Here is a 23,264-nt window from a genome sequence, read left to right as displayed (position 1 = left end):
AAGCAACCACTTGTTCAACCCGTATTTGTGTATTATGACGAACTCATTCACAGAAACAACAATTCTACAAGTTAAAAGATTGCCCCGCAATATTTGTAATGGATTTGCGCCTTTTGGTACCAAATTACCAATGTTGTTTGTGAGGATATGCCCAGCATTGGCACGGTCACGTGCACGCAGCCTGACAACGTGACACAAGAAAACAAGCTTTATTGGGCAAAGTGCAAACTATGACGTAATAAATAGTCAAAACGAAGCTCATTGTGCGTAAGTAAGAAGTTTCAGAACCAGAAAAACCCTGTTGCTCCCATGAGTGTGAAATCTGTAAGCAAATTATTTGTTTTGTTTGTACGCTTGAACGCATGTGTGCAGGTCTCGAGGACCAAAGGGTGAATGCGTTTGTGATGTGTCTGTGTGGTAGTGGTACTGTGGTATATAAATCTGTCTATTGCAATTTGCAACAAGGTGTTTTTGTGACGCTTATAGTTAGTGGTCATTTAATGTCAGTCTGTATGTGCATCCGGATTAACAATAAGGTAAAGTAAGCAGTAAGCACGTGCCCATGGTTTGAGCTTTGAGTATCAAATGGGAAGGGGCACCGACCGCATCGGCGTCAGTAGCTGAATTTTTGTGTTGTGTCAGTTTTAAAAATGAATGTATATAATTTTTCTTGTTGACACTGTTTTAGTCCCAATAAACATGGATATACTGCAACAAAATAACAATAATTTCAGCTTTCGGGTTTACTTTTAACACCAACCCAGCTGCAAACAAGCATATACTGTATGGAGCTAATTGGACCCTGGAACACTATTTGTGTGTGTGCTTGTGTGTGGCACTGGGCCTGAAGTCTAAAGTCATGTATGTGGGTTGGGTACCTAGCTGTTTAAATACCATAAAGTGAGATAAAAATTCATTATGATGTGGTACAAAACTTGGTAGTATTCATTTCATTGTGATTTTCAGGCTGTTGAAATATAAATCCGATTTGACTTCCATTACATTTAAAAGAGTGCACCAGCACTGTGATGAACCTGTCATTAAGTTGATGTTTTTCTTTGACAAGAGCTTCATGTAAGCAGCCTGTAATGGAGGACACCAAGCTGACACAAATGGGCCTTGGAATAATTTTAAGAACTCCAGGAGTCGTAATGATTGAAATGCTGTACATGGAAGCAATATCTTTGCAGAACTTGACAGTGTTGTCAAACAGCTTTTTTGTGACTGCCTTCAACCCAGATGTTCTACTCTATTTGATTGCATGGTCTTTGGTTCTAATGCCACTAAGAATTCTCCTAAAAGTTTATTTGCATGTTGTGGCAGGGCTATGCATTATTGGCAGTCATTATGCTTTATTCAATTTGCTTGTAAAGAGAAAGATTTTTGAAGATAATAAAGACCTGAATTATTACCTACAGTTAAATACTTCTGTACAAAGTGAACCTTGGGCTAAAGTTGCCTGCCAGCATGGTGCCATGGACAATTGTGTTTCGGTGTTCCTTTTTCAAGTGTTTTTGACATTGTTGTCGTGTTGGATGATAAAGAGTCAAAGTACCAAGCTGATGTTATATGTGTGGCCTCTTGTTCCATGGATAACTGGTGGTTATTCCTCAACAACCTTAGTTCAGATGTTGCAGCTTTGCCATTTGTTGTCAATCGCCACTGTGGTCTTTTACCTGACTTCCAAAGTAGAACAAGTGATTTTGCAAGCAAAACTGATGGTGCTAAAAATCAAACTCGTTATTGGTATATTTGGATGGCAAGGAATCATTACTTGGGCCCAGGAAGAATACAGGGTTCAGTATTTATTGATTACCTGTTGGGTGTTAAGATACACTGTGCAGTTATATTCTAACTTCTATACAAGCATTTCATTGGATGGACTGTATTATTCCCTTTTCAACATGCTCGATATGAATCCTACAGAAATGTCCAACATTGCTTCCTTGATTTTTGTTGGCTTTTATACTGCAGTACAATGTCTGACAACAACTGTAAATTTGTTTGGACTTGCTTGCATTGTCAAAGATGTTGTGAGGTTGCAGTATTTTTTGATAAGGTCAGAATTTGAGAGTTATTGCATGCTGCCACACTGTGTACCTAATATATTTCTTGTTTAGGTCTTGGTTACATTGGTCAGTTACTGACCATCCTCCTGACTCAGTGAGTGGACCTTTAACAGGTGTGTATACATTATCTTGACATGTTTTCCCCTGAGCCAGTCGTACACTTTCTATTTCATCCCCAGGTGCTATCGATGGAGTCACACTGTTGATTATGACACTTTACACAGATATCTTACATTTCAATGATGAGGGTCGATTTGTCCTTTTAATCTACATCTTATTTACAATAGCATCTTCCCAGGTTTGCATTAATCTGTGTTTAATAATATAAGTTTTTCAAGTTCACAAAGTAATAACAAACGGTGCAATTAGTTTCAGAGTATTTTCAGCATTGTGGATCCCATCTTAATGACATTAGCAACAGCCCACACAGGTTCAGTGTGGAAGCATATTAGAACAGTGCTCCTTGCCTTTCTGCTTCTTTTTATTTCAGGTCTTCTTTCCTACATTTCACTTTTTACAATGAGGTAAACTATAATAACTTTTGTGTGTCACAGGTACTGTAATGTTTTTTTTTACTTCAGGTCCACATTTTGGATATTTATTGTGGCTTACAATTACATCAACACCTTCTCTTTAATGTTGGGATCATTAGCAATTTATTTCATATTGATGATTGACTATTTGACAATTCGCGGGTGGAATAGCTTGGATGATGTCATGTTTTACATCCGTGGTGCTTGTAGAGCTGTTGAATTTTGTGTTACACTGTGTATGTGTGGTTATATCATGATGACCTTCTATACCGAAATGACAAGCATGGCTGGTAAGTCCTATTTTATGTACAGTCTGGAGTTTAAAATGTTAGGCACCAAACATTGAAATTTGGTTCAGACTGAACAATATCGGACATTTTTTTTTTTTAATCAATCCAGCTAAATAAGAAATTATTTGTAACAGGGTGCTATGCTATGGTGGGTGTTTCAAAATCAAGACACTATATTTTTCTGCTTGAAATATTCAGTTTTAGACAAATCACAACTCATTATTTGGTTTAAATCAACATCATTAATTAAAATAAATGATTAAATGTCCTTTGTTTCAGGCATAATAATGCTGGCTGTGTACACTTACTACTGCATAGTGCAAAGAGGTGGTAAAGGTTGGAAAATTTGGACAATGAGAAGGCAGGCATCCAATAAAGTTTGCTCCCTTCCCCAAGCTTCCAAAAAAGACTTAATCGAAAAGAAAGGTGACCTTTGCCCCATATGCTACCAGGTTGGTATATTTAGCATACAAGAGTTTGACATTTTAATTTTGACCTGTATTCGATAAACATTTTTGTATTAGGGTATGGAAGCTGATGTCAGGATAATGCATTGTGGTCACCTTTTCCATGAAAATTGTCTGAAGAAATGGTTTTACATTCAGGATAAATGTCCCATGTGTTATATGGAATATAATCCGAACTTAAATGCATCGAAGCTAAAAGCAGGCAATGAAAGCGAACATGTTTCAGATAATAATGCAACCTCGCCAGAGCCTTCAGAGAGTGAAAACACATGAATAGTTGTGGTATGCTGTATTTTGACAGAGACACACAATAAGTGCAAAAATACAGTAACATACTACAATTTCATTTTATGTTGACAATATTTTATCCATGTTTTTGCAACAATAAAAAGTTTATGTGCACACATGTTTGTCAGACTCGATTGCCAGTATGCAAAAAAAATGAATTTCACATAATGCCTTGAAAATAAAAACAACAGTGGATACAAAGCATGAAATTTAAATATATGTTTATTTAAAAAAGAAAATGGCACCATTTTTGTGTTGATGACTTGGTGCTAGGAGCGTTTACCATGGTCACACCAAGGTGTTTTGTCTTTGTCGCATTGAAGTTCAACGTTATAAATAGTCACTTGAGCTTCATCTATCGAAATTGTTCTTTTGGACTCCAAAGAATATTGCACTGTGTCAAATCCAGTCTCAACATCTCTTTTAAATTGCACCTGGGACAAAACACCTTTTTAATAGCATAGAATAAAAAACTACAATTTGCTTCTTTACCTTTTTTTGGTCCCCATACCGGTTGTAATCTCTAGGCCTTCGCTCTTTGTTGTGAATGTGTTTAAAAGTGTCATAGCCTGTCGTCAGACCAGTGGGTCGATACAGCTGTGAATAAAACATAAAAAAGGTTATAGGCCAACGCCTACATACAAATGACATACCGACTACACTTACTTTCAGTTGATTGTCCTTGTACCTTAAAAAAAGTTCATCATCCTCACGACCCCATCCCCAAAATATGTTTGACATTCCTCTGCACTAAATTGTAACTTTGTTACCATACAAAGTTTTTTATGGGTAAAAGTAATATCTCATACCAATTTGAAATGTTCATTGGTCATCATGAGGACTCCTCCAATGTAGGTTTTGTAATGATACATGGGATGGTACTCCGGTGATGCTAAATGATAAGGACCCTGCCAAAAAAGGTATTCTTAAACAATCATTCTAGTTTAGTGCTGTCTTGAGGTACATAACTTACATCTGGGTGGTAACGATAAAGGAGGTCTGGGTTATTGGGAAGTAGATCAACATCATGCATTACCAAATAGTCGCATTCATCCTTGGACATTAAGTATCCTATATTGATCAATGATGCTCGATTGAACCTGTATGCAGCAAATGTGGCTCAACATCAATTGTGTTGGTTTTATGAAATGTTTAGGTACCTGTGCATGTCAACCTGGTTTACAACCACCAGCTTGTGTGGAATTTTTTGGGCATTAAGAAACTTATGAATCCAGGGAATAAATACCATAAGTTCTTCAAAGCGGTCACGAAATGGCACAATAACTGCAAGTTTTTGTGCCTGCCAAGTATTATCAGGTTCCTTGGACTCTCTATAACGCAACAAATACAACTAAAAACATTGTAAAATTTAAATATTAGCACATCAATCTATTCAAATCTTGTACATACTTGACAACTTGGTTTTCTTTTTTAACTTCATGTTGTTGATGAACTGACTTAACGTTTTGAGAATCTTGATTATCACAGCTAAACAATATGTGCATTGCTGTGATACCGAAGACGGTAAAACACAAAAGCGCAAATTTCGTTGTTGAAATTCGAACCATCCTTGCTCATACTTTCAAACTGAATTCATGATTCGTAACCGTTATGTATTACAGAACTGTTGCGATTTCCTTGCTCTCACTAATGGTTTCTTGACACGTAAGAAAGTGGACAACACCGCGTTTTTTTGTCGTTTCATTTGCTAACGTAGACGTCTGGTGCTACTGTCGTTGTTTCACCGTTGTATTTTCGAGATTCTGTTAACTTAAGGCGTCCACACTCCACCGTCGCAAGTTGTGTACACGGCGGCGGCGCACACATGGGATGTTTTGCTTGATGACCCACCCGCTACGTGTATTTCCTGCATATTTGCAGCGTGCTTGGAAGCATGTAATCTTTGAAAGAGCGTTGAAAAAACGGAAATCAAATTAATTTAAAAAGCTGTGTTTTTCGCACTAACATTGTTGACCAGATTCTTTGTCAAAAACACGTCAAAGATTATTACGTTAAAAAATCGTTTGTACGTCAAAAAATGTTTCGTCAAAGATTATTACGTCAAAAAGTCGCTTTTTGGAGAGTGTTTCTCAAGGAATTGTGTCGTGTACACAGTACACACCAACAACACAAATTTTATGGATCAGCAACTTTTTCATTTGACCGGCAGATGGCATTGTTGGTCAGACAAGCTTCAGCTGTTCTGCTGTCAGGTCTTCCGTTTGTGTAGTAATGGTTTACCTTTTTTATGCGTCATATTATTAGCCACAAAACAAACAAGTTGCCGTTGCATGTAGTTAGTTGCGCTTGTACGTAATTTGCGTCCAACCCTGAGAATTCGTAGTCAAAAGCAAAGCTCATGCTTACTGAATAGCGAAGCCAAAACATTTCTATGCTTTAAATACTTCGACCTATATGCATGACTTCCTTTTTGCTTGGAGTTATTAGCAAGTTACGAGGCTTAATCTTAAGAGATGATACGATGACTGGAAGTAGAAGTAATGATGCAGTGGAAAATATGAATTATTTAATTATCACTGCAAATGTTGGCACCTTGTTTGAAGATGTAAGTTTAGGCAAATTTGTGTATGTTTGAAATTGTAATATAAGCAGTAGATATATTTTATTTTTCGGAGATTCAAGCTTTCTAAGTATGTGTGTTGGTAACAACAAATTTAACATATGTTTACAGTGGTCTTTTTAAATTATTGTTGTTTTTGTGTTGACAATAATCTTGTAAATATCATACCAATACATAGAAACATACTATGGGTATTTTAATTGTATGCAAGTCACCTCAAATTATTAACTGCAGTTGATCATGCACACCAGACATCCTTTAGTTTAGGAACCTGCATCAAAACATACTGTGTGCGTTAGTACTAAGCTATTGCAAGAGGAAGTCTCAATCACCCACAGTGACTGTTGCTATAAAGAATTATAAAGTCTGGCCTAATTGTATATGTGTACATTATTAAACTTTGGGTGTAAACTACAAAACAAACACAACCAATTTATGTATAGCGACCAATTCGATTCCAGAAGTTTAGTTGCACCAAACCAAGTAGTTTGCCTACTTTTTTTTAGTATATATTTATTTGACATTTTGTTGTATTTTTTTGCAGCCTGAAGGAATACAAAATGTGTGGATGGAAGAAGTTTTCAAGGTTGGTTACTTATCTTAAAAACTTCACATGTTCGCTAATATATATACCTATTTGATTTTGTATTGTTGTATCAGTGATACGAACAATTACTGGAAATAATGGTGCTAATTGCACATTTGTAGGTTGTCAAAGAACGCCAACCCCATCTTATTGCTATGCATTGCCAAGAAATAGGAGGGAAAGATTACAAGTCCTCAATGGAACCTGTAAAAGAATTTTTTGAGTTAGTAGGTGTTCTTTTAACTACTAAATGCAGCAGCATGCAAGTTGTACTGGCCTTTGTTGTTGTTGTCGTGCTAAAAGTTAGTTTAACAACAGTAGTTAATAATTATTTTTTCCAAGTTAAGTATGCCTTGATCAGAACTTTACTCCAAACATTTATTTTTCCCAGCAAACTTATGAGTTCTGAAGCATTAAATGAGTTTGTGATTGTTCGTGGTTACTTGGATGGAGACTTCGACCATGTTGATCAGTACACAGTATGTTTGTGAGCATTGTATGTAAACATTTGAGAATTGAAATGCTTTTGCTTTGTTTCCCAGGCTCTTGGCAATATTTACTTTGTTCATAAATCAGTGAACAATGCAATGCTGTTTAACTACACCAGTAAGTTTTGGTATTTGTGTTGAAACAGAGTCGGTACTGCACCAACTGGTTAACAAAAAACACCGTTTATTGCATTTCTGTAGGTGGGGAATTCGAGGATGTTTCAGAGAAAAAAGTGTTTTCAAAGGATATCCCTAAATTGTCCTGTGTTAAAAAAGAGAAATTTGAACAAAACTTCTTTCCAGATGTGAGTACCATTACTTTATTCATGTAGCACCCTTGCAGTCTTAATTACCTTACACGTACTTATATTCAGTGCAGATGGTCCAGGAAAGGATATTGTCGTGTCCGTTGGAGAATCAATGGACAGTAAGTGCACTTACAAGTCATCAGCGCAACCCTCGGTTGTCGATTTATTGCCCTTAATGTTCGTTACAGGGTAATTGAGTTTGTCAACATTCATCTCTTCCACGATGACAACAATTTGGTTTCCATAAAAAGCAGTCCCTCCCCCTACACCTCTTACCGAAAACGGGCGCTCAAGTTTGTCTTAAATAGGTTCGACCGCTTTCTCTACAACCGTGTTGCCTTGACGAATACTGTATTTATTGTTGGCTTACCGTTCGCTACGACCTAGTGATTACATTGTGTCATTTATTACAAGGTGCACAAATGGCCCAGATTGCCATTCACCAAATAGTTTTACATTATTGACAAAAGTTTAGACACTTTGTTTTGAAAAATGAGCAGGAATATATAATTTAAATGACCATTTCCGCAGGTTGCAAGAGGAAAGTCCCTGTCGAGATGGTGTTAGTTTTGTTTGTGGAGACTTCAATTTTCGTCTTGACGTCAAATCGCTGGTGCAGGTCAGTGCTATTTTGTGTGTAATTGGGCGGACGCATGTATGGTGGATAAATAAACAATGTTCAAGTGCGCCAGTGCTGTCGGTCATGTCTGTCGATACAATTTTCGGATGCCCTCTAACTTAGTCTGGATGTACCCTCTAATAAAACTTAAAACGACTTTCTATATTAGTTGCATGCTTGGAGCTTGCTTGATTAGGAATTAAAAATCGCCTCTCTAATATATTTTTGTCGTTGCATTTCTGATTGATCTAACTAGTCTGCTTGCAAATCCCGATGGGAAATCGCCTTTATTAGTAGCTGAACGATAAGTGGAAGGCGCTCGCCCCTATGCCTGTTGCACATTCAATAATCCGACCAGGACAATCAATAAATCCCTTTAATTGGCGTGCTTGCCAACCCCCCCAGATAATTGCAAAGCTTGGTTCGTTATCCGTAACTTGTTCACATGCAACATCTTAGCAGGTTTTTACGAGTTGGGTTAAAAGCACGTCCAAGTGTCCGGTGTGCAACCGTTTAAAAGGTCGTGGGTTTCTGCTTAGCCGAGCGTGCATTGTGGCAGCGAACATTATTCACTCGTGTTACCAATTATTTTTACCTCCTCTGTATCATTCGCTCCTCGCACGAGTGCTATTTACGGCTGAGCAAGGGCGGTTTTCGATTTCGACTGTCACTGCCTGTCAGCTGTGTACTTCACGTACGACAACGTAAAAGGATACGCCAATCACCTTGTATATTGAGTCGATCACTGTAACGCTGCGAAAAATGCAAAGATCAGGCATTCAAGCTGTGACTTTTAAGCACTGTTTGCAGCCGAAATGGTTTGGATTTGGGGAAAACGGGAAAACTGACACAGGCATCATAACCCTATGATACATATACAGTTGTTGGTAGCCAGGGTTTGGTAGGTCTTTAATTAAAAAAACCTGCGACTTTGTTGCCTAAAAAGCAACGTTGACAGTGCGCAGTCACGTAGAGACTTTAACCTTTCACGATAAAAGTTTTTCTTAACAAGATAACAAGGAATGGTGAATATGCCAATTACTGCCGAAGATAATATGCGGGATTGCAGCGTGTATGTGTGCAAATGTGGCCTCGGGTTGTATCATCATGTTCACCACGTACAGTCGTGCCGTACTTCCCCGTCATCCCCTGTCATATTTAGAAACTCTGTCCAGCGTCGAAGCAGCAAGTCGTGCGCGCGCCCACTGAAGAGGAAGAAGTAATACGTGTCGTGTATAGAAACGGTGAAAGTGAAAGCACTGACGACGAAGCTTCAGTCACCAATGGCAACGAAGAGAGCACCAGCGATGAAGTTCTTGTGAAGATTGAAAAGAAAGTGTTTGAGGTGGAGCAATCCCTTCTCCGGCCCAACTCCAGCTATTCTCACGTACGTGTAGATCTGTTAATAAAATCCCAAAATGTTTTGTTTTTTGCACAGGTGTTTCTTACGTCTTAGGACATCCATTTTATATTTAACAGTTACGCAGGGGGAATAATGTTCACAAAAACTGCTATGTTTACTATCCAACTTTTGAAAGCAGCTTTTGTGAACGTTTTTACTCCTGTGTGACTCGCAAATAAATTACGACTAGAATCAAAACTAGACACAACTAAACATGAATTAAATTCAGGGATTGTGTGAAAACAATCGCTCCGGTTTATAAAACATGTGAAGAATTAATATAGTTTCCTCGGCACAGTAGACTCCTGCATAGCTTATCTCACTTCTTCTCGTAAAACCTGGTTGAAAAACGCTGTCCTAGAGACGTAGTAATTCTTTTCTTATTATTGAAATCTCCTTTCAAGTAAAACGACCGCGACGATTCAGGGTCATTACAATCAGATCAAGATGCTGGTTTTACTTGGTGATGGGATTCCAAACATCTGATTCTATTTGAATAAGACACTGATGATGCTTTTTATAGCGAAATGCATTTGTTTTGATAAAACAAATAAAATATAGCGACAGATTTAGTGGTTTTTCACACTGAATTTTCTTGCTGCCCTAGAGAATTATTCTATAGTGCAACGATTTTTTTAAAACTTCGCGTTTTCACAACAATTGTTAGTTTAAAACGGTCTGATACCATAGATGCCCCTAAACCGGCCTCGGCATTTTCAGAGTAAAACCGAATTTGAAGCAAAACTGACGTAACTTTAAAGACGCGTCCTAATGACTGTTTTTCATTGGGATGATATTTTGCGAATAACCCGCATTTTAGGTATTGTTATGTCACAACTCACAGGACTGTACTGTATATTCGAATTTAAACAGATATCGATTCAGCAGATTGTTTGCTTATTGCTTGCAACAAAACTGCGTGCAAAGTTCTATTGCATCGCAAACAAAGGGCGTAAAATTTGAACAATGCCATGAGAAGGGTAGCTATTTATCCTAACTATTGTATGCAAAACAATCTCTTGTGTATAGCTTCGACGTTTCGATCTGGAACCAAATGATGTGGAAGGAAAGCTCATGGAATTTGACGTATCTTTCCCACCTACGTAAGTTAAACAGGTTGATACATAACAAAGAAAGGCAAAGCACATGTCGTTTCCCATCTGTTTTGTCTTCTTCAGCTGGTTTGTTTCTTCATTGGATCGTAAAATAGACATTTAAAATTCCTTACTGTTTGCACGTGATAGATAGGTTTTCGAAGTGATGTATTACAACTTGTAACCTCAATAATGGTAACCCCACTGGTCTTTAAAACTGTGAAATTTTCCCAACGTTTATGTTCAATGTTGGTGTTTTGACATATTCGGTTCTCATGTCTTCGTTATTCAGATGGAAACGGTGTATTGTTTGAAATTAGGCTGGGTATGTCTTGTTTTAAGACTTGCCATCACGATATCCTCACCTTTCTTACAAAACGTGCTTTTGTTTTGTGAACTGACCGTGAACGCCTATTCACTTTGTATACAACGGCAGGTATCCGTTTTCGGAAGATACGAGCAACGGAGAAGGATACATGGATACGAGATGCCCGTCCTGGTGCGACCGAATTCTTCTCACACAAGATTCGTGGGATTGGATCCACTCACAGGTAAAAACATGTTGTTACGACCCCGTCAACTGTTAACCTGCAAATTTACCTTGCCCTAATGCAAAAGTTCAACTCAGTTGTGCGGAACACAAATCACCCGTTACAGCGTTTCAGTTGAATGAATTTGTAAGCCGACTGTTTGCTCCCATAAGAATTTGTCTTCTTAACGCTATTTATAGAGTCATGTTGTTGAGTTGCGTTTTGACCCTAGCAGGCTATAGCATCGCTATTTTTACCATGACCAAGTGTGAAACTTTTTCTTTTGTATGGACATGGACTTGATTAACTCAAATTACAAAACAAAACGCGGTAAGCACGGTTTTGAAGACAAGGTCATGCAATCACCACAGCGTATGTAAACATGCGTATCAACGGACATGTAATTCCGAGTACAAAGTCACCAATATTCCACTGATCAATGCGGACGATTGCCTCGGCGTCGTTTTCTTGTAAAAAATGTGCAATTAGCAGGCTGTGGGCTACCTGATGCGAGTATTGCACAATTTTTACAACTTCCGGGGCGCTGCAATTGCTCAAAGTCATTGTTACATTGCGCTGTGGTCTGGCACATGTGTAGGCAATTTACGCAGGAATATGAAAAATACGATGTGGTTGCTGTCAGGTAGTGTCGGTAATGCTACTTAAATTTTGATGACCTCACGTCTATTCACACTGCTGACAATGCCGAAAAGAACAATACCTTTTGTATATCCATCGTACATCCGGTAAGCCGCAATGACGTCAAAGGTAGATAATGTTATCATGAGCCACGGGGAACACAAAAGGTAGTGGGCGGCTTTTTACATTGTGTAAGGTTATTAAAAGACAGTACCCCGCATTTCAAAAGAATTAATTTTTCTGTAATGTACCAATTGTGTGGTACGATTTTCATTTGAATAAATTAAAGTTTTGTAGTACATTCATTTTGCCCCAGTAACATTTTTATAACATATCATTATTATTTCCGTCCATTGTTATCGCGTAAGGTAAATGACAGGTTTTAATATTTTTAATGACTAAAAATTTTCGTAACAACATGAGCTACCCTAATGACGGTGTAGGTGTGATTAATGCACAGTTAAAAATAATATGTATTTTGGTCGGTCCTTTTACTTTTTCAGCATATGTGCAAGTAACATCCAACGTCTCCCATTCTAATCATAATATCATGCCGATTGAGGCGTACGGACAAGTCAACCAATATCTCTAATTGCGTGTTGCATTCCCCAAGCGACTTGTCTCCAGCTAAATTATCTTGCCGTCAGCTGCTATTTCCAGCACAAATTGGCGTTTTCGCCTGCCATGTAGTATATTACGTGTTGTAACATATCCGAAAGTCGCTATGTCGTGACATCTGACATCGGTGGCGTAAATAAAGGCGTTGCTGTCGAGTGAGCTAGGACCATTAGCAACTGGAAAAGTTGAACGGAAATGTCAGTGCGTCTTAGCTTTGCACGATTGACGTTGAGAATTCGCCATACACGCACGTATCTACGTATTTTGTCCTGTTTCCTGATCAAACCTGACTTGATTATGTGTCGCCTAAATGATTTTTCCAAACTGGAGATTTGATTTTGCTTGTGTCGTTTACGTTACCCTATGAGTAAAAAACTGTCATGCTGACAAGTTATACGTGAAAGTTGAAGTAATCTTTAATCATTTAATTTATCATTTGAAAATTAAAACCATTGAACGGAACTTTATTCATTTTAAGTCCAATTGGAATTAACTAGCAGTGTATGGTATTGTTTCTCTTACCTTACGACGAAAAATTGAAATAAAAACAAACCAGCATGCTAGAACTTACAGGTTGTGGTTGACATTATAGGCCATCGTCGCATACATAGTGTAAGGTAAGTTTCCCGTCAATGCATATAACAACAACAACATCTGACGTCATCCTTCATTCAATAAGCATAACTGCTTCCGTTGCCTTGTAGGAGAATCACGGCAACGCTGTTTACGACACGATAGGAAGCAACGTATGTATGGGAGATCACAAGCCCGTGTACCTTGCCTTTACCGCTGCCCCACAGAAACCTGACGAACCAGTGCCAGAGGACAAAGCCCAGAGTTCCACCACTGATGAAGCAACAACTTGAGTCTCAAAGCAGCCGTGTCTAAGCGAATTACGTTGTGACAATGTACCCTCAATCCCCGAAAATTTTTATACACTAGCTTTTCACCGTACAGGGTTTTATATTTTACTTTCCGACTAGGCAAGGGCCGCCAAAGGCCTTCGTTTGCAATTCCACAACGAGTTTTACTGCTTGGTGGCGTTGGTTTTTGGTTTGTGATATTTTAGTCGCTAACTTGCGTGCTACCTCATGGCATTAAGTTAACTGCCGACGCGTAAACCGACGAATGATTACCTGCAGCGCGGCGATATATAACAAGGTTTCAACATGGCGGAGTTCTGTACCGCCTGAGCTTTTACTTCGCAGCTGTAAACTCGCCTTTTACGTTCCCTGTGGTGTGATTATACCCGGTACCTTAAATAATACGTACAGAAAGAGTGCTTTTGTACGTGCCCAGCCCGTATACACGTGCGTACAATCCAGGTACCTAAAGTTACTCGCCTATGTAGTGGAAGAGCAATAGACTGATCTGTGCGAACAATAACCTGTACATTATGATTCTGCTGCACTGCGCACAAACTATAAATATCTTTGCACTGAACTTGTATACTTGTGAACGTATGAACACGTAAGCACGTCTGTTACACCCGCTTGAATTTGCATGGAAAATGCTTGTTAGCCAGGAATAGAGTTATTTGTTTTAAAGATAAGCAATACGTTTCATTTACTTAGTGCAATTGGTAAAAAAATCCTGTATTACAACATTTGCTTGAGATTATCCGCTTTACGCTTAAAAACCTCTTCACAGTATTGCAAAAAAAGAAGCTTCGTTGATACCAACATTATCCTTCGTGCAATGATCAATTTTAGTGGTTACGGCCATGTTCCGTTGGCAGAATAGTGACTGCTTTGCACTAAAATATTGTATGTCGTTGTGTATTTCAGTTTATTTTACACATTAAGCATCTTTACCACTCGTTCTTTTTTGCGCAGCGACGTCATTCGATTTGTAAGTAACTGTTACATCCACGAATTTCATTTTAATTTGCGTTGACGATTGTTCAAAGAGTTGTGGATTTTTTATGTCAAAGAATAATCTTTCTGTTTTGCGGCAAATTGTGTTTTAACTTCAACGTGTGATAATACCAATATACTACCACTTGATCGAGTCCTTGATCTTGCCAGGTGATTGTTAACCTGCTTGCTATATTCGCGCTCGCTATGCTATTTCGTGCAGCACATTTGCTTTTCTGTTCTGCCTCTTCTGTAATAGTAGACGCGCCCTAACAAAATGCTTTTAAAACGATTTTTAGTCTGATGAAGTCAAGCTGGACAAACGCCGCTAGGTGGAGCTCGTGTGCTGTTTGTGTCAATTTTTTCTCACCATGCTGTCTGTTGCGATTGTTTTTGTCCCACTAATGAACTTTTGCTGCGATGATGCCGGCACGAAAACTAATATATAAATATTTCTACATGTTCGCCTTTGGTTGATTGTATGCGTCTTGCTGTTTGACCTGTAGTTGTGTCATGCAATACTTGGTTGTTTATTTGGGAATAAAATGTTCAACCAGCAGCCAGCGATGTGAATCACAAGTTGCGGACAATTTCATGGTACCTTTTTGCAGTTAACACATTCTTGATAAGCAACTTTATCACCGGTTCAGATACAACATCATTATATCCATTCAATGGATTATGTAAGCATCAAGTATGTTTTATGCAATGTTTCTCTTTTAACCCTAACCCTTTCTTTTCAGATTTGCTCAAAATGCGATTTTATATGGCGCGAAGTATTCGGACCCACTGCAACATTTTATTTGTTATGGAAGAGCTTGTAAGTTTGGGGTTGCCAAACAGGTTTAATTTCTCGACTTGGGCCTTCTAAATACGAAAATTTTATTTCTGGTCGTTATGTTGCCACCGACGATAGAATGCAAAGCGAATAAAAAGTATCGCGCAATCCATTAAGAACAACCCTGACTCTGACATAACAGACTAATAGGATGAGCACGTATAGTGTTCATATCTATTTGTGTTGTAACGTGACAACACCAACTGCCAAGAAAGGATATTACCACCACACAGTAAGCATCCGAGCTGGCCTTTTATGCTACATTCACATGCAGACATCCTATTTCGACAGCAAGGTAGTGAATCACCGTGATTCACTGCTTGTCACCTGACTTCACAACCTCATGCTTCTGTTTTGTATCACTGTGGAACTTCACAAAGTAACCGACATGCCATTTCGAAGAAGTGCTATATTGTTTTTGCTGTTTGTTCTGCATTTTTGTGTTATCGACTGCGTAAGTTGGGGAGAATGGCAATCATTGTCAAATGGTACAATACTACAAAGATACAGAGACTGCGCTAATTTAGCGATCACGTGCGTCTCAAAAGAGGAAACAAGTGGAAATTGCAGAGATGTGTGCGAGAATATTGGTGAAGCGGCCATTAATCTTAATTCAGGGTGAGTTTGTTGGTCCTGATTTGAAGATTTCCTACGAAAAATCTGATTAAGTTTAAGGCTATTACAGACTTACGGTGTTAATAAGTGGCTGTTAGCGCGTTGAAATATGCTCGCTTTTTAAATGGTTACATATATTAGGTGATTTAATTTGCAGGTTTGGTTCATGCACCAGCGTTTGTTACAAAGGAATTCATTCTCGCATTTTGACGTGCAGTAAAAACTCCTCTTGCACGCTAACTCAATTTCGAAGTTGCGTGAACGAACATGAATGCGTCCATGGCAGCTGGGGAAGTTGGGAAAATTTTGATGATACCGGAGATACATGCAACGGCACAGAGCGTAAGCTTGTTATTAGGCGGTGCAATCAAACACATCCATGCCCATTGGAGACCACAGGTGGTCCACCATATCAACTCAACTTCGCGGAGTGCGGTGTTTCTTCATCAACCACATCAACATCTGTCACAAAAACAATGACAGCCTCTTCTTCATCAACCACATCAACATCTGTCACAAAAACAATGACAGCCTCTTCTTCATCAACCACATCAACATCTGTCACAAAAACAATGACAGCCTCCCACACAAGTACCAGTACAACACTACCGCTGAGTGTAAAAACAACAACTTTGAAAGCCGCTTCGGGTCAGTGTATTACCGAAAACTGCATTACGTGGCAGAAATGGGGTACTTGGAGTGTCTGTCCCCAGCCAGGGGCCAAACAACAAAGAATTCGGATCTGTCAGGTTTTTCCAAAAAGATGCGTTGGACAAGTAATAACCCAGACTGCAGCGGATCAGTGTCCCAATTCCGAACCAAACCAGGAACTTGTTTTAATCTTGGCGAGTTGCGCAGCGAGTGTTGTGCTACTTGCAATTTTATCATTTCTGGCTATAAAATGCCGGGAAAACAGACACAGAGACAGGATTGAAAAGGATTTTGCAGAATTCGAGACGGCAGAGGCAGAAAGCAGCGTGGGATCGTTGCGGGCACTTGAAAATCCGGGATATTCGAGTCCGTTAGATGCAATAAGGTCTGCGCGAGTTGTTATGGAAGGCGACAGCATCTACGCTACTGTGACATGACTAATAGCGACCTCGTTTTCAAAACATTTGTTTTCTTTGTTGCCGCTGTGCAACATATGTTTTGGTTAAGAACATTGCATTACATTGGTACGTATGTTTATTCGTTGTTAACATTCTGCTTGAACAATAAAGAGTTTTTGTGTGTTCTGATAAACCTATAGACTAAAATTAGGCTTTGATATGGCCGATTGTACCAAAAGATCAAGAATAACCAAACGCGCGACATTTTAAACCTGATCCTATCACTTGGCAATGAATAACAGTCACTGAAATGTTGACTCATGTTACACCCAAAACTACATAAATGGCCGTATGCTGTCAATTATCTTAATTCTATCTGTCAAGGTTCAACTGCTTATCAGCAAGCCGGGCGTTGTGATCTTGCAATCGTTTACAATCTTCTATTAAAAAGGTAAAACGTGATTGCTGCTACACGTTCATAAACATCTACTCTTTGTGTGAAAGTGTCCTTAATGGGGTGAAACGGGTAAACTCCTTGTCAAGTTTTTTTTAGGTCTAAATTACGAATCTTTGGCGACACCAAGCGTATAATGACATCTGTCGCAGTAAACCAGATTTATGATGTTTGTGGCATATTTCTATCAACGTTCTGAATCTTGCGAAAACAAATTCTGTAATTTGTGCTCATTTGTCGCAGTAAGCAATAAACAAACAGTGAATTGACGGGCACTGTTAAAACCTTCAGACATGCATGTGATGCACATCAAACCGCCAGTCATTAGCTTTGACCACAAGAAAGGCTCGTGTCACTGGGGTTATCCCTTGTTTATAAACACTTGTGATGGTAGTGCCCACATAATCCAAGCCTAATAAGCAGGCAGAGATTAGGCTATAAATTCACCGATGATCGCTGATGAAATCAGTGTACGTGCTATACGCATGTGTACTTATTGGTAAAGAGAGTTAGGTTTTAATTAACACCAAGAAAACTACACATATTCTTGGCCTTATTTTGTCAACAATGTTTAAATACTTTCTTTAACTGGTGGTGACCAAAAAAAATTGTCTCTATCAAGTTTTTGCAAAGTTTTATTAGGTGATTAACCACAAATTATTGCAAAATGACCTGTTTTGTTCTGTTTGAAATCTTTGCTCTGCAGTTCAGCGTATTTCACTCGTAAGTAATTTTATTTGATTCCCACGATATGGTAAAGCACCAGCATTGTTTTCGAAGCAAATTGAAAGTCTGTGGAGTGCCCATAAAACTGATGTGCCTGTTTACCGATCAGCTTTACGAGTCCGTTACGTACCAGAGATGAATTACGACTGTGACAGTCACAGACTCGTGACGTCACCATGTGATTCAACAACAGGAACTGCTGATGTTTAACTTCTACATCGGTGTCAGCCATTTCGCATCGGACCCGGTACAAAATACACAAAGGTTTATTTAAGATAATTTCACGGAAGCAACGAAGAGGCTATTTGTTAAAACGGTCATAAATCTCTCCGCTGTTAATCGCTCGGTGGTTCTTCGCTTTCAATGAGCTGCTTCTGACCTCACCCACTGCGTGAATTCCCTCTGCTCCGTGCTTCTTGATTATTTGCGCCTTTTTACTATTACTGCGTCATAATTCGTTTAAGTTGCATAATTGATTTGCGCCGAGCACCAATAATGAAATCATGGTGCCTCGTTTTTTTCCACGATTGCTTCATTATTCATCATTATCCGGCGCGTATTCGACCGTCTTACAAATTTATTTTTATTCGACTTTATCGTCCAGCTCACGCGCCTCACCTCGGGTCTCCCTAGTTCAACCAAGCAGCAGGCGCCATCGCTAAAACCGTTTCAATCCCGGCTAAACCGCAGCCGTGATCAATACCGTGTAACAGCATCATGAGTGCATTTTCGGTATCCATTACTTCAATTAAAACCGTGTACTGGGGCCCGCGGCTATCTATCACGTTAGATCCCGGTATCGATTGCATTTAAGAAACAGCGCAACTTGCTAACAAGATTAAGCCCGCCCCGGCGAGGGGCACCTCCGTTCTGGGCGCGCTTTTAGAAGGAAGCACCTGCAATTAAGCGCTCCCGCTAAAAATGCCAAAAACATCTTGGCTGGCTGGGATTAATTGCTGAAAGTGAAATCGACTGCGGATGTTTCGTGTTCGACCAGCGGATGTTGCTTTTAACGCCTGATGGGGAAACACCTGCAGCACACCCAAGCCCGTGTCACTGGAAATTGTAAGCCGGTATATTTCAAACGATCCATGCAGGTTGATTACACACGCACACAAGGGTCTTATATGTCACGATAACAACGAGTTACGATACGATATAATATCGCACTGGGCGGGGGCGACAACGTACATGTTGAATTCCCCACGATGTAAAATAAATTAAACACATGACAGGACTTCAGATGACAACGACAACAAACTATGAAAGAAAAAGTTGAACACGGAGAATGATTTAGAACCGTGATAGGTTTGAGGGGTTTGCATGCAACTTTTCTATCGCGCGACTTAATTTGACCTCGTGTAAACGTAATGTCATATCACACTAAAATGCGGCAGATTAAAACTTCTGCACAATCGCGTCATTGGTTACCCCGTTCGGTATGGAGGTGACATAGCCGGGAAAAAGTGAGTCCATGGAAAGGCCCATGGGCGATGATGATGATGATGTAAAAGCGTTTTCCTGGGGTCCAGTCCACGTTTGCGACCCCCCAGGTGTAACTTTGCTACTTGACAACATTCCTACGTTAAACGGAGGAAGAGTGGCCGCGTGGGCATCCCCAGAACACACAGCTGAAAACTGTGTGGAGTACATACTGCTTGCTGGGTGGTTGCCGGCGGTAAGTTCATTACGCAACTTGTGGCCACCGTAGAGCAGGGATTTGAACTGTCGCTCCCGCTCAGTTTCTTGCGGCTGCTCAGTAGCGACTTCTTGTGAGGACGGGCGATTTGGTTGAAGCGGTTTATCGTCGTTGTCGTCCACCTCGCTGTTATCGCTCGCCTCATTATCGGTGCCTCGTTTCGATGCTGTGTAAGATCCTCCGCTTGAGTGTGACTCCGAGTAGTTGTCGACGCCGTTGTCATACTCGGGACTTTCCAGTGATGTCGCGATGTTGTTGGATGATTCGTCACATTTTTGTGAGGGAGAAGTTTGCAACTGGGCGCTGTCCATCTCCTTCATCTTCTGCGTAACTTCGACGTCTTGTCGCTTCTTGGCTGACGCCATTTCGGCCGCGTGACGCTTACGCCATTTTGTTCGTCGGTTTTGGAACCACACCTTTGAGAATGAAAATGCGCTTGTTAATATTGTTCCTATTTTAAAATCTATTTAAAAACATATTAAACTGTTTATTTATAAAAGGTCGTCAAAATGTTTGAGATTTTTTAGTTTTGGTTTCCAGTCTTGTCGACAAGAAATACATGCCCCAAATCGGTTCAACTTTCCGCGTGTACAACCTGCTTAATCGATCTTCACAACACGAACCTGACAAATTCAAAAACACGCGTCAAAAACAACAGCTTGACAGTAAAAAGTTTACCAGCCTCATTAGCCGGTGGCCATACGGTACGCCAACTATTGTTTCGCCACTCACCAATGCAGCGCACCGTCTAACATCAATACAGAACAATAGGTTGCCAACGCCGATCTCTCCAAGCCCACACGTGCCTGTGCCCGACTATGGGCCAGTGAGTTCAAGCGATTAATTCCTATTGTGGTCGAATGTCAACAATATGGAGATAAGCTCGTGTCGGGCCCGTCCATTGCGCTAATTATCAACAACAAGCATGTGATCAATGGGACAGTGTATTCCCACCCTACTCGCCGGGATCGACGGGTTAGCGAGGATAACAAGCTATAAATTAACGCCAGTGGTCCTCGGCATTCAAATTAATTCGCTACGCTTTAAGAGTCAACGCCAATGACCTTGCTTTAATCCACAAGAGTTAATCGTTAATGCGTGTCAATTCGATTTTATCGTCGAGACTTAGATCTATGACTTGCCTAGTTCCCATCAAACCACTTAAAATAATTCGACCAAATTAGTTCTAACCGACTTTACCAAATCAACTATTTTTTCGTTAATTTTTCGTGGCGTGCTGTTTTAACTTTAAATTGGAAATAAAGTAAAAACGAAGTCCTTATTTTTCTCTCGTAGTTTTAAAGGTGCCGCGGCGCTACATTCACTTGTCTCGGTGAGGGCCAAACCCATTCAGGCAATTATCCCTTGGCACGCGAAGTAATTGAAGAGCGGAGCAAGACCCACGGGTCGCCCAATGAGATTGCTAGCTCGCTGGGGATGGCCGGGGGCTCGAAACAAGATTTGTTAATTGTTTTAGGTGATTCCTCACCCGCTCGATTGAAGGCACAAGGCCCAATCGGGAATGCCAAACTTCAAGATTAAACTGTGGTTATTTGTCACGTGGCTTGTATCTATTGGCATTGTAATGGGGCCCTGACCGCCAGCAGTCGATTCGCGTTATAAATCTTGGTTCGATATCGTACCCCGGAGTGCACTTAACCGGGAGTGAACGAAAGTTCAAGGCATGTTTCATTGCAGTTTGACGGCTGTTCGATTGGGTGAGTGATAACTTTCGATAGCGATGTATTTTGTCCTGGAAATATTGCATGTGGTCTAAACCCGGGCCAATAAAAAAATTGCGCTGGTTTTTTAGTTTAATTTTTTGTTTCGAAATGTGGGTGTTTTTGCCCGAATTAGCTTCTCACCTTGACTTGTGATTCTGTCATTGCAAGAGAGTAGGCAAGTCGCGCCCGTTCGGGTCCCGCCAGGTATTTGCTCTGCTCGAAGGTCTTTTCCAGGGCGAAAATCTGCTGTCCGGAAAAGGTGGGTCGCGTGTGCTTTTTGCGTCCATACTTTTCCATTACGATGGTGGAGGGAGCACCTGTCGGGTTCAATGGATTTATGTTTAAGCCATCCATAATTGATGCCAATTAAATTGTCGGTAATAGAATCTAAAAATCGAATGCGCATATAATAAATCGTCGGTGAAAAATAACACGTAGCTGTTTGTCGTGCGTTAAGGTTCAAGGTTGCCTGTTGGTAAATTGCAATGCATGAACGGCGAAATTGGGTTAAGCAAACCCTAATTGATCTGGTAATGTACGCAAGTGTCGCAAGCTATTTTGTCTGCACGTCGACCCTCCTTGCAATATTAATGTTTATTGAGATTAAACTTTGATAAAACCTTGTTTGCGCTGATGTAACGTAACTGTTATAGCTGAGCGGTTGATTTTTTTATTTCGGGAAAAACAAAAATAGAAGCTTGCATCGGCGAATTTTTTTTACATTTTATGATATGCAATTTATTTTTAGGGACCTTGTTTGAGTGTTAAACGTTAATTCGTGCAGAAAAAAAGAACATTTGCGATAAAAGAACAAATAAAGGCGATTTTTTTCGCCACCTTTTGCTTTTTAAGTATATAACACTATATCGAAACAAATAACAGTTGTTACAATATATTGCATTGTCTCACTAGTTATATAAGTTTCGAGCCTTAAAACCACAGACAAATAAACGGAAATAGCAAATAAAGGACATGTCGCCATTTTGAATTGGGTAACAGAGTGACCGTTTCACCTTTACCAACTCCTGGCAATTCGCTTAGCCTTGAAACAGATTTCTAAATACCTTGAATGTTCATTTTATCTCTCCAATCGTCTGATATTACACCGGGCCAGTAGATGGGAGGTCGACCTGGCAATTCGGCGAGAGGCTTCGGGTATCGCGCATTAGCTTGACTTTGCATGCAGTTGGTGATGCCCCCGTACATGGCAACCGCTTGGGCCATGGCAACGTTTTGGCCCATGGCCGTGCTGAATTTGTTCGTGTTCGTGTTGTGGCTAGCGGCCCTGGCCACATCGCTGTCACAATTTAATGCACTTGTGGCAATGGGTCTGGCCAGAATGTGATCAATTCCGAACGGGGTGCCACCTGCCAAAGACGACGGCATAGAACGAGGTGGCGCCGCGGAGGTTCCGTTGTGGAATGTCGGATATGGGTAGAATGGCATTGCACAGTTGGCCTTCTTGCCCTCCATCATACCGGCCGAAGCGGCGACATGCAAGGCCACCGCTGCCGTGTTGCCGCCAAACATGAATGCACCAGAGTCAGCCATGTCAGTCAATAGCTATCAATCAAAAATATTAGGCTGCAACACAACAAAGCACGGCACCGATTAATAACTGGCATGTAAAAGCAACATTTACTCAGGGGAGCAGCTGTCGGGACAAGAAGCAGAACCGCGACAATCAAGTTTCGGGCTAAAATCGAACCGTTTTATGTGGTTGCGCATAATGTTTTAGGGCTTCGCATTAGCTCGTATAGTTGACGTGATACAACAACATTAATAAACAAC

General features: G+C 40.1%; 5 protein-coding genes across 5 annotated transcripts; 3 read left to right on the top strand and 2 right to left on the bottom strand.

Moving 5' to 3' along the window:
* Positions 1 to 703: 703 nt before the first annotated feature.
* LOC145222864 (RING finger protein 145-like) lies at positions 704 to 3,763 on the top strand. The gene is made up of 8 exons (XM_080089087.1): positions 704 to 900; positions 967 to 2,059; positions 2,121 to 2,182; positions 2,249 to 2,367; positions 2,439 to 2,593; positions 2,651 to 2,892; positions 3,172 to 3,344; positions 3,417 to 3,763. The coding sequence occupies exons 2-8, from the start codon at positions 1,089 to 1,091 to the stop codon at positions 3,630 to 3,632; spliced, it is 1,938 nt and encodes a 645-aa protein (XP_079945213.1). The 5' UTR covers positions 704 to 900; positions 967 to 1,088; the 3' UTR covers positions 3,633 to 3,763.
* LOC145222867 (beta-1,4-galactosyltransferase 7-like) lies at positions 3,634 to 5,487 on the bottom strand. The gene is made up of 7 exons (XM_080089091.1): positions 5,058 to 5,487; positions 4,808 to 4,978; positions 4,621 to 4,747; positions 4,457 to 4,555; positions 4,314 to 4,397; positions 4,140 to 4,244; positions 3,634 to 4,081 (listed from the first exon to the last, which is right to left on the bottom strand). The coding sequence occupies exons 1-7, from the start codon at positions 5,213 to 5,215 to the stop codon at positions 3,917 to 3,919; spliced, it is 909 nt and encodes a 302-aa protein (XP_079945217.1). The 5' UTR covers positions 5,216 to 5,487; the 3' UTR covers positions 3,634 to 3,916.
* Positions 5,488 to 5,839: 352 nt separating this feature from the next.
* Positions 5,840 to 14,927, top strand: LOC145222865 (inositol polyphosphate-5-phosphatase A-like). Its single transcript, XM_080089088.1, has 13 exons — positions 5,840 to 6,213; positions 6,773 to 6,814; positions 6,937 to 7,037; positions 7,206 to 7,293; positions 7,357 to 7,420; positions 7,504 to 7,607; positions 7,677 to 7,729; positions 7,799 to 7,918; positions 8,142 to 8,229; positions 9,392 to 9,616; positions 10,661 to 10,734; positions 11,162 to 11,276; positions 13,217 to 14,927. Exons 1-13 carry the CDS (start codon positions 6,067 to 6,069, stop codon positions 13,376 to 13,378), a joined length of 1,383 nt encoding a protein of 460 aa, XP_079945214.1. The 5' UTR covers positions 5,840 to 6,066; the 3' UTR covers positions 13,379 to 14,927.
* Positions 14,928 to 14,989: 62 nt separating this feature from the next.
* On the top strand, positions 14,990 to 17,626 carry LOC145222866 (uncharacterized). Its single transcript, XM_080089090.1, has 3 exons — positions 14,990 to 15,051; positions 15,112 to 15,824; positions 15,979 to 17,626. The coding sequence occupies exons 2-3, from the start codon at positions 15,550 to 15,552 to the stop codon at positions 16,907 to 16,909; spliced, it is 1,206 nt and encodes a 401-aa protein (XP_079945216.1). The 5' UTR covers positions 14,990 to 15,051; positions 15,112 to 15,549; the 3' UTR covers positions 16,910 to 17,626.
* A 1,477-nt stretch (positions 17,627 to 19,103) lies between these two features.
* LOC145225069 (uncharacterized) lies at positions 19,104 to 23,053 on the bottom strand. Its single transcript, XM_080091710.1, has 3 exons — positions 22,538 to 23,053; positions 21,615 to 21,790; positions 19,104 to 20,165 (listed from the first exon to the last, which is right to left on the bottom strand). Exons 1-3 carry the CDS (start codon positions 23,022 to 23,024, stop codon positions 19,449 to 19,451), a joined length of 1,380 nt encoding a protein of 459 aa, XP_079947836.1. The 5' UTR covers positions 23,025 to 23,053; the 3' UTR covers positions 19,104 to 19,448.
* Between the last annotated feature and the right edge of the window lie 211 nt (positions 23,054 to 23,264).

The sequence above is a fragment of the Phallusia mammillata genome, chromosome 4, assembly GCF_965637545.1.
Source record: "Phallusia mammillata chromosome 4, kaPhaMamm4.hap1.1, whole genome shotgun sequence".
Classification (NCBI taxonomy): domain Eukaryota; kingdom Metazoa; phylum Chordata; class Ascidiacea; order Phlebobranchia; family Ascidiidae; genus Phallusia; species Phallusia mammillata.
Note: the sequence above shows the minus strand (reverse complement) of the source record. Positions and strands in the feature narration are given on the sequence as shown.

What these genes read in the sequence shown, in the direction of transcription:
- LOC145222867 (XM_080089091.1), bottom strand. Translation starts at nt 5,215, where the DNA reads ATGGTTCGAATTTCAACAACGAAATTTGCGCTTTTGTGTTTTACCGTC. An exon ending in TTTATCGTTACCACCCAGAT is followed by an intron (nt 4,556 to 4,620) that starts GTAAGTTATGTA and finishes CTTTTTTGGCAG; the next exon opens with GGTCCTTATCATTTAGCATC. An exon ending in ACAAGGACAATCAACTGAAA is followed by an intron (nt 4,245 to 4,313) that starts GTAAGTGTAGTC and finishes TTTTATTCACAG; the next exon opens with CTGTATCGACCCACTGGTCT.
- LOC145222864 (XM_080089087.1), top strand. Translation starts at nt 1,089, where the DNA reads ATGGAGGACACCAAGCTGACACAAATGGGCCTTGGAATAATTTTAAGA. An exon ending in TTGCAGTATTTTTTGATAAG is followed by an intron (nt 2,060 to 2,120) that starts GTCAGAATTTGA and finishes TTTCTTGTTTAG; the next exon opens with GTCTTGGTTACATTGGTCAG. An exon ending in TTACAATAGCATCTTCCCAG is followed by an intron (nt 2,368 to 2,438) that starts GTTTGCATTAAT and finishes CGGTGCAATTAG; the next exon opens with TTTCAGAGTATTTTCAGCAT.
- LOC145222866 (XM_080089090.1), top strand. Translation starts at nt 15,550, where the DNA reads ATGCTTCTGTTTTGTATCACTGTGGAACTTCACAAAGTAACCGACATG. An exon ending in GCCATTAATCTTAATTCAGG is followed by an intron (nt 15,825 to 15,978) that starts GTGAGTTTGTTG and finishes TTTAATTTGCAG; the next exon opens with GTTTGGTTCATGCACCAGCG.
- LOC145222865 (XM_080089088.1), top strand. Translation starts at nt 6,067, where the DNA reads ATGACTTCCTTTTTGCTTGGAGTTATTAGCAAGTTACGAGGCTTAATC. An exon ending in TTGGCACCTTGTTTGAAGAT is followed by an intron (nt 6,214 to 6,772) that starts GTAAGTTTAGGC and finishes ATTTTTTTGCAG; the next exon opens with CCTGAAGGAATACAAAATGT. An exon ending in GACGTATCTTTCCCACCTAC is followed by an intron (nt 10,735 to 11,161) that starts GTAAGTTAAACA and finishes ATACAACGGCAG; the next exon opens with GTATCCGTTTTCGGAAGATA.
- LOC145225069 (XM_080091710.1), bottom strand. Translation starts at nt 23,024, where the DNA reads ATGGCTGACTCTGGTGCATTCATGTTTGGCGGCAACACGGCAGCGGTG. An exon ending in AGATAAAATGAACATTCAAG is followed by an intron (nt 21,791 to 22,537) that starts GTATTTAGAAAT and finishes TGAACCCGACAG; the next exon opens with GTGCTCCCTCCACCATCGTA. An exon ending in TGACAGAATCACAAGTCAAG is followed by an intron (nt 20,166 to 21,614) that starts GTGAGAAGCTAA and finishes TCATTCTCAAAG; the next exon opens with GTGTGGTTCCAAAACCGACG.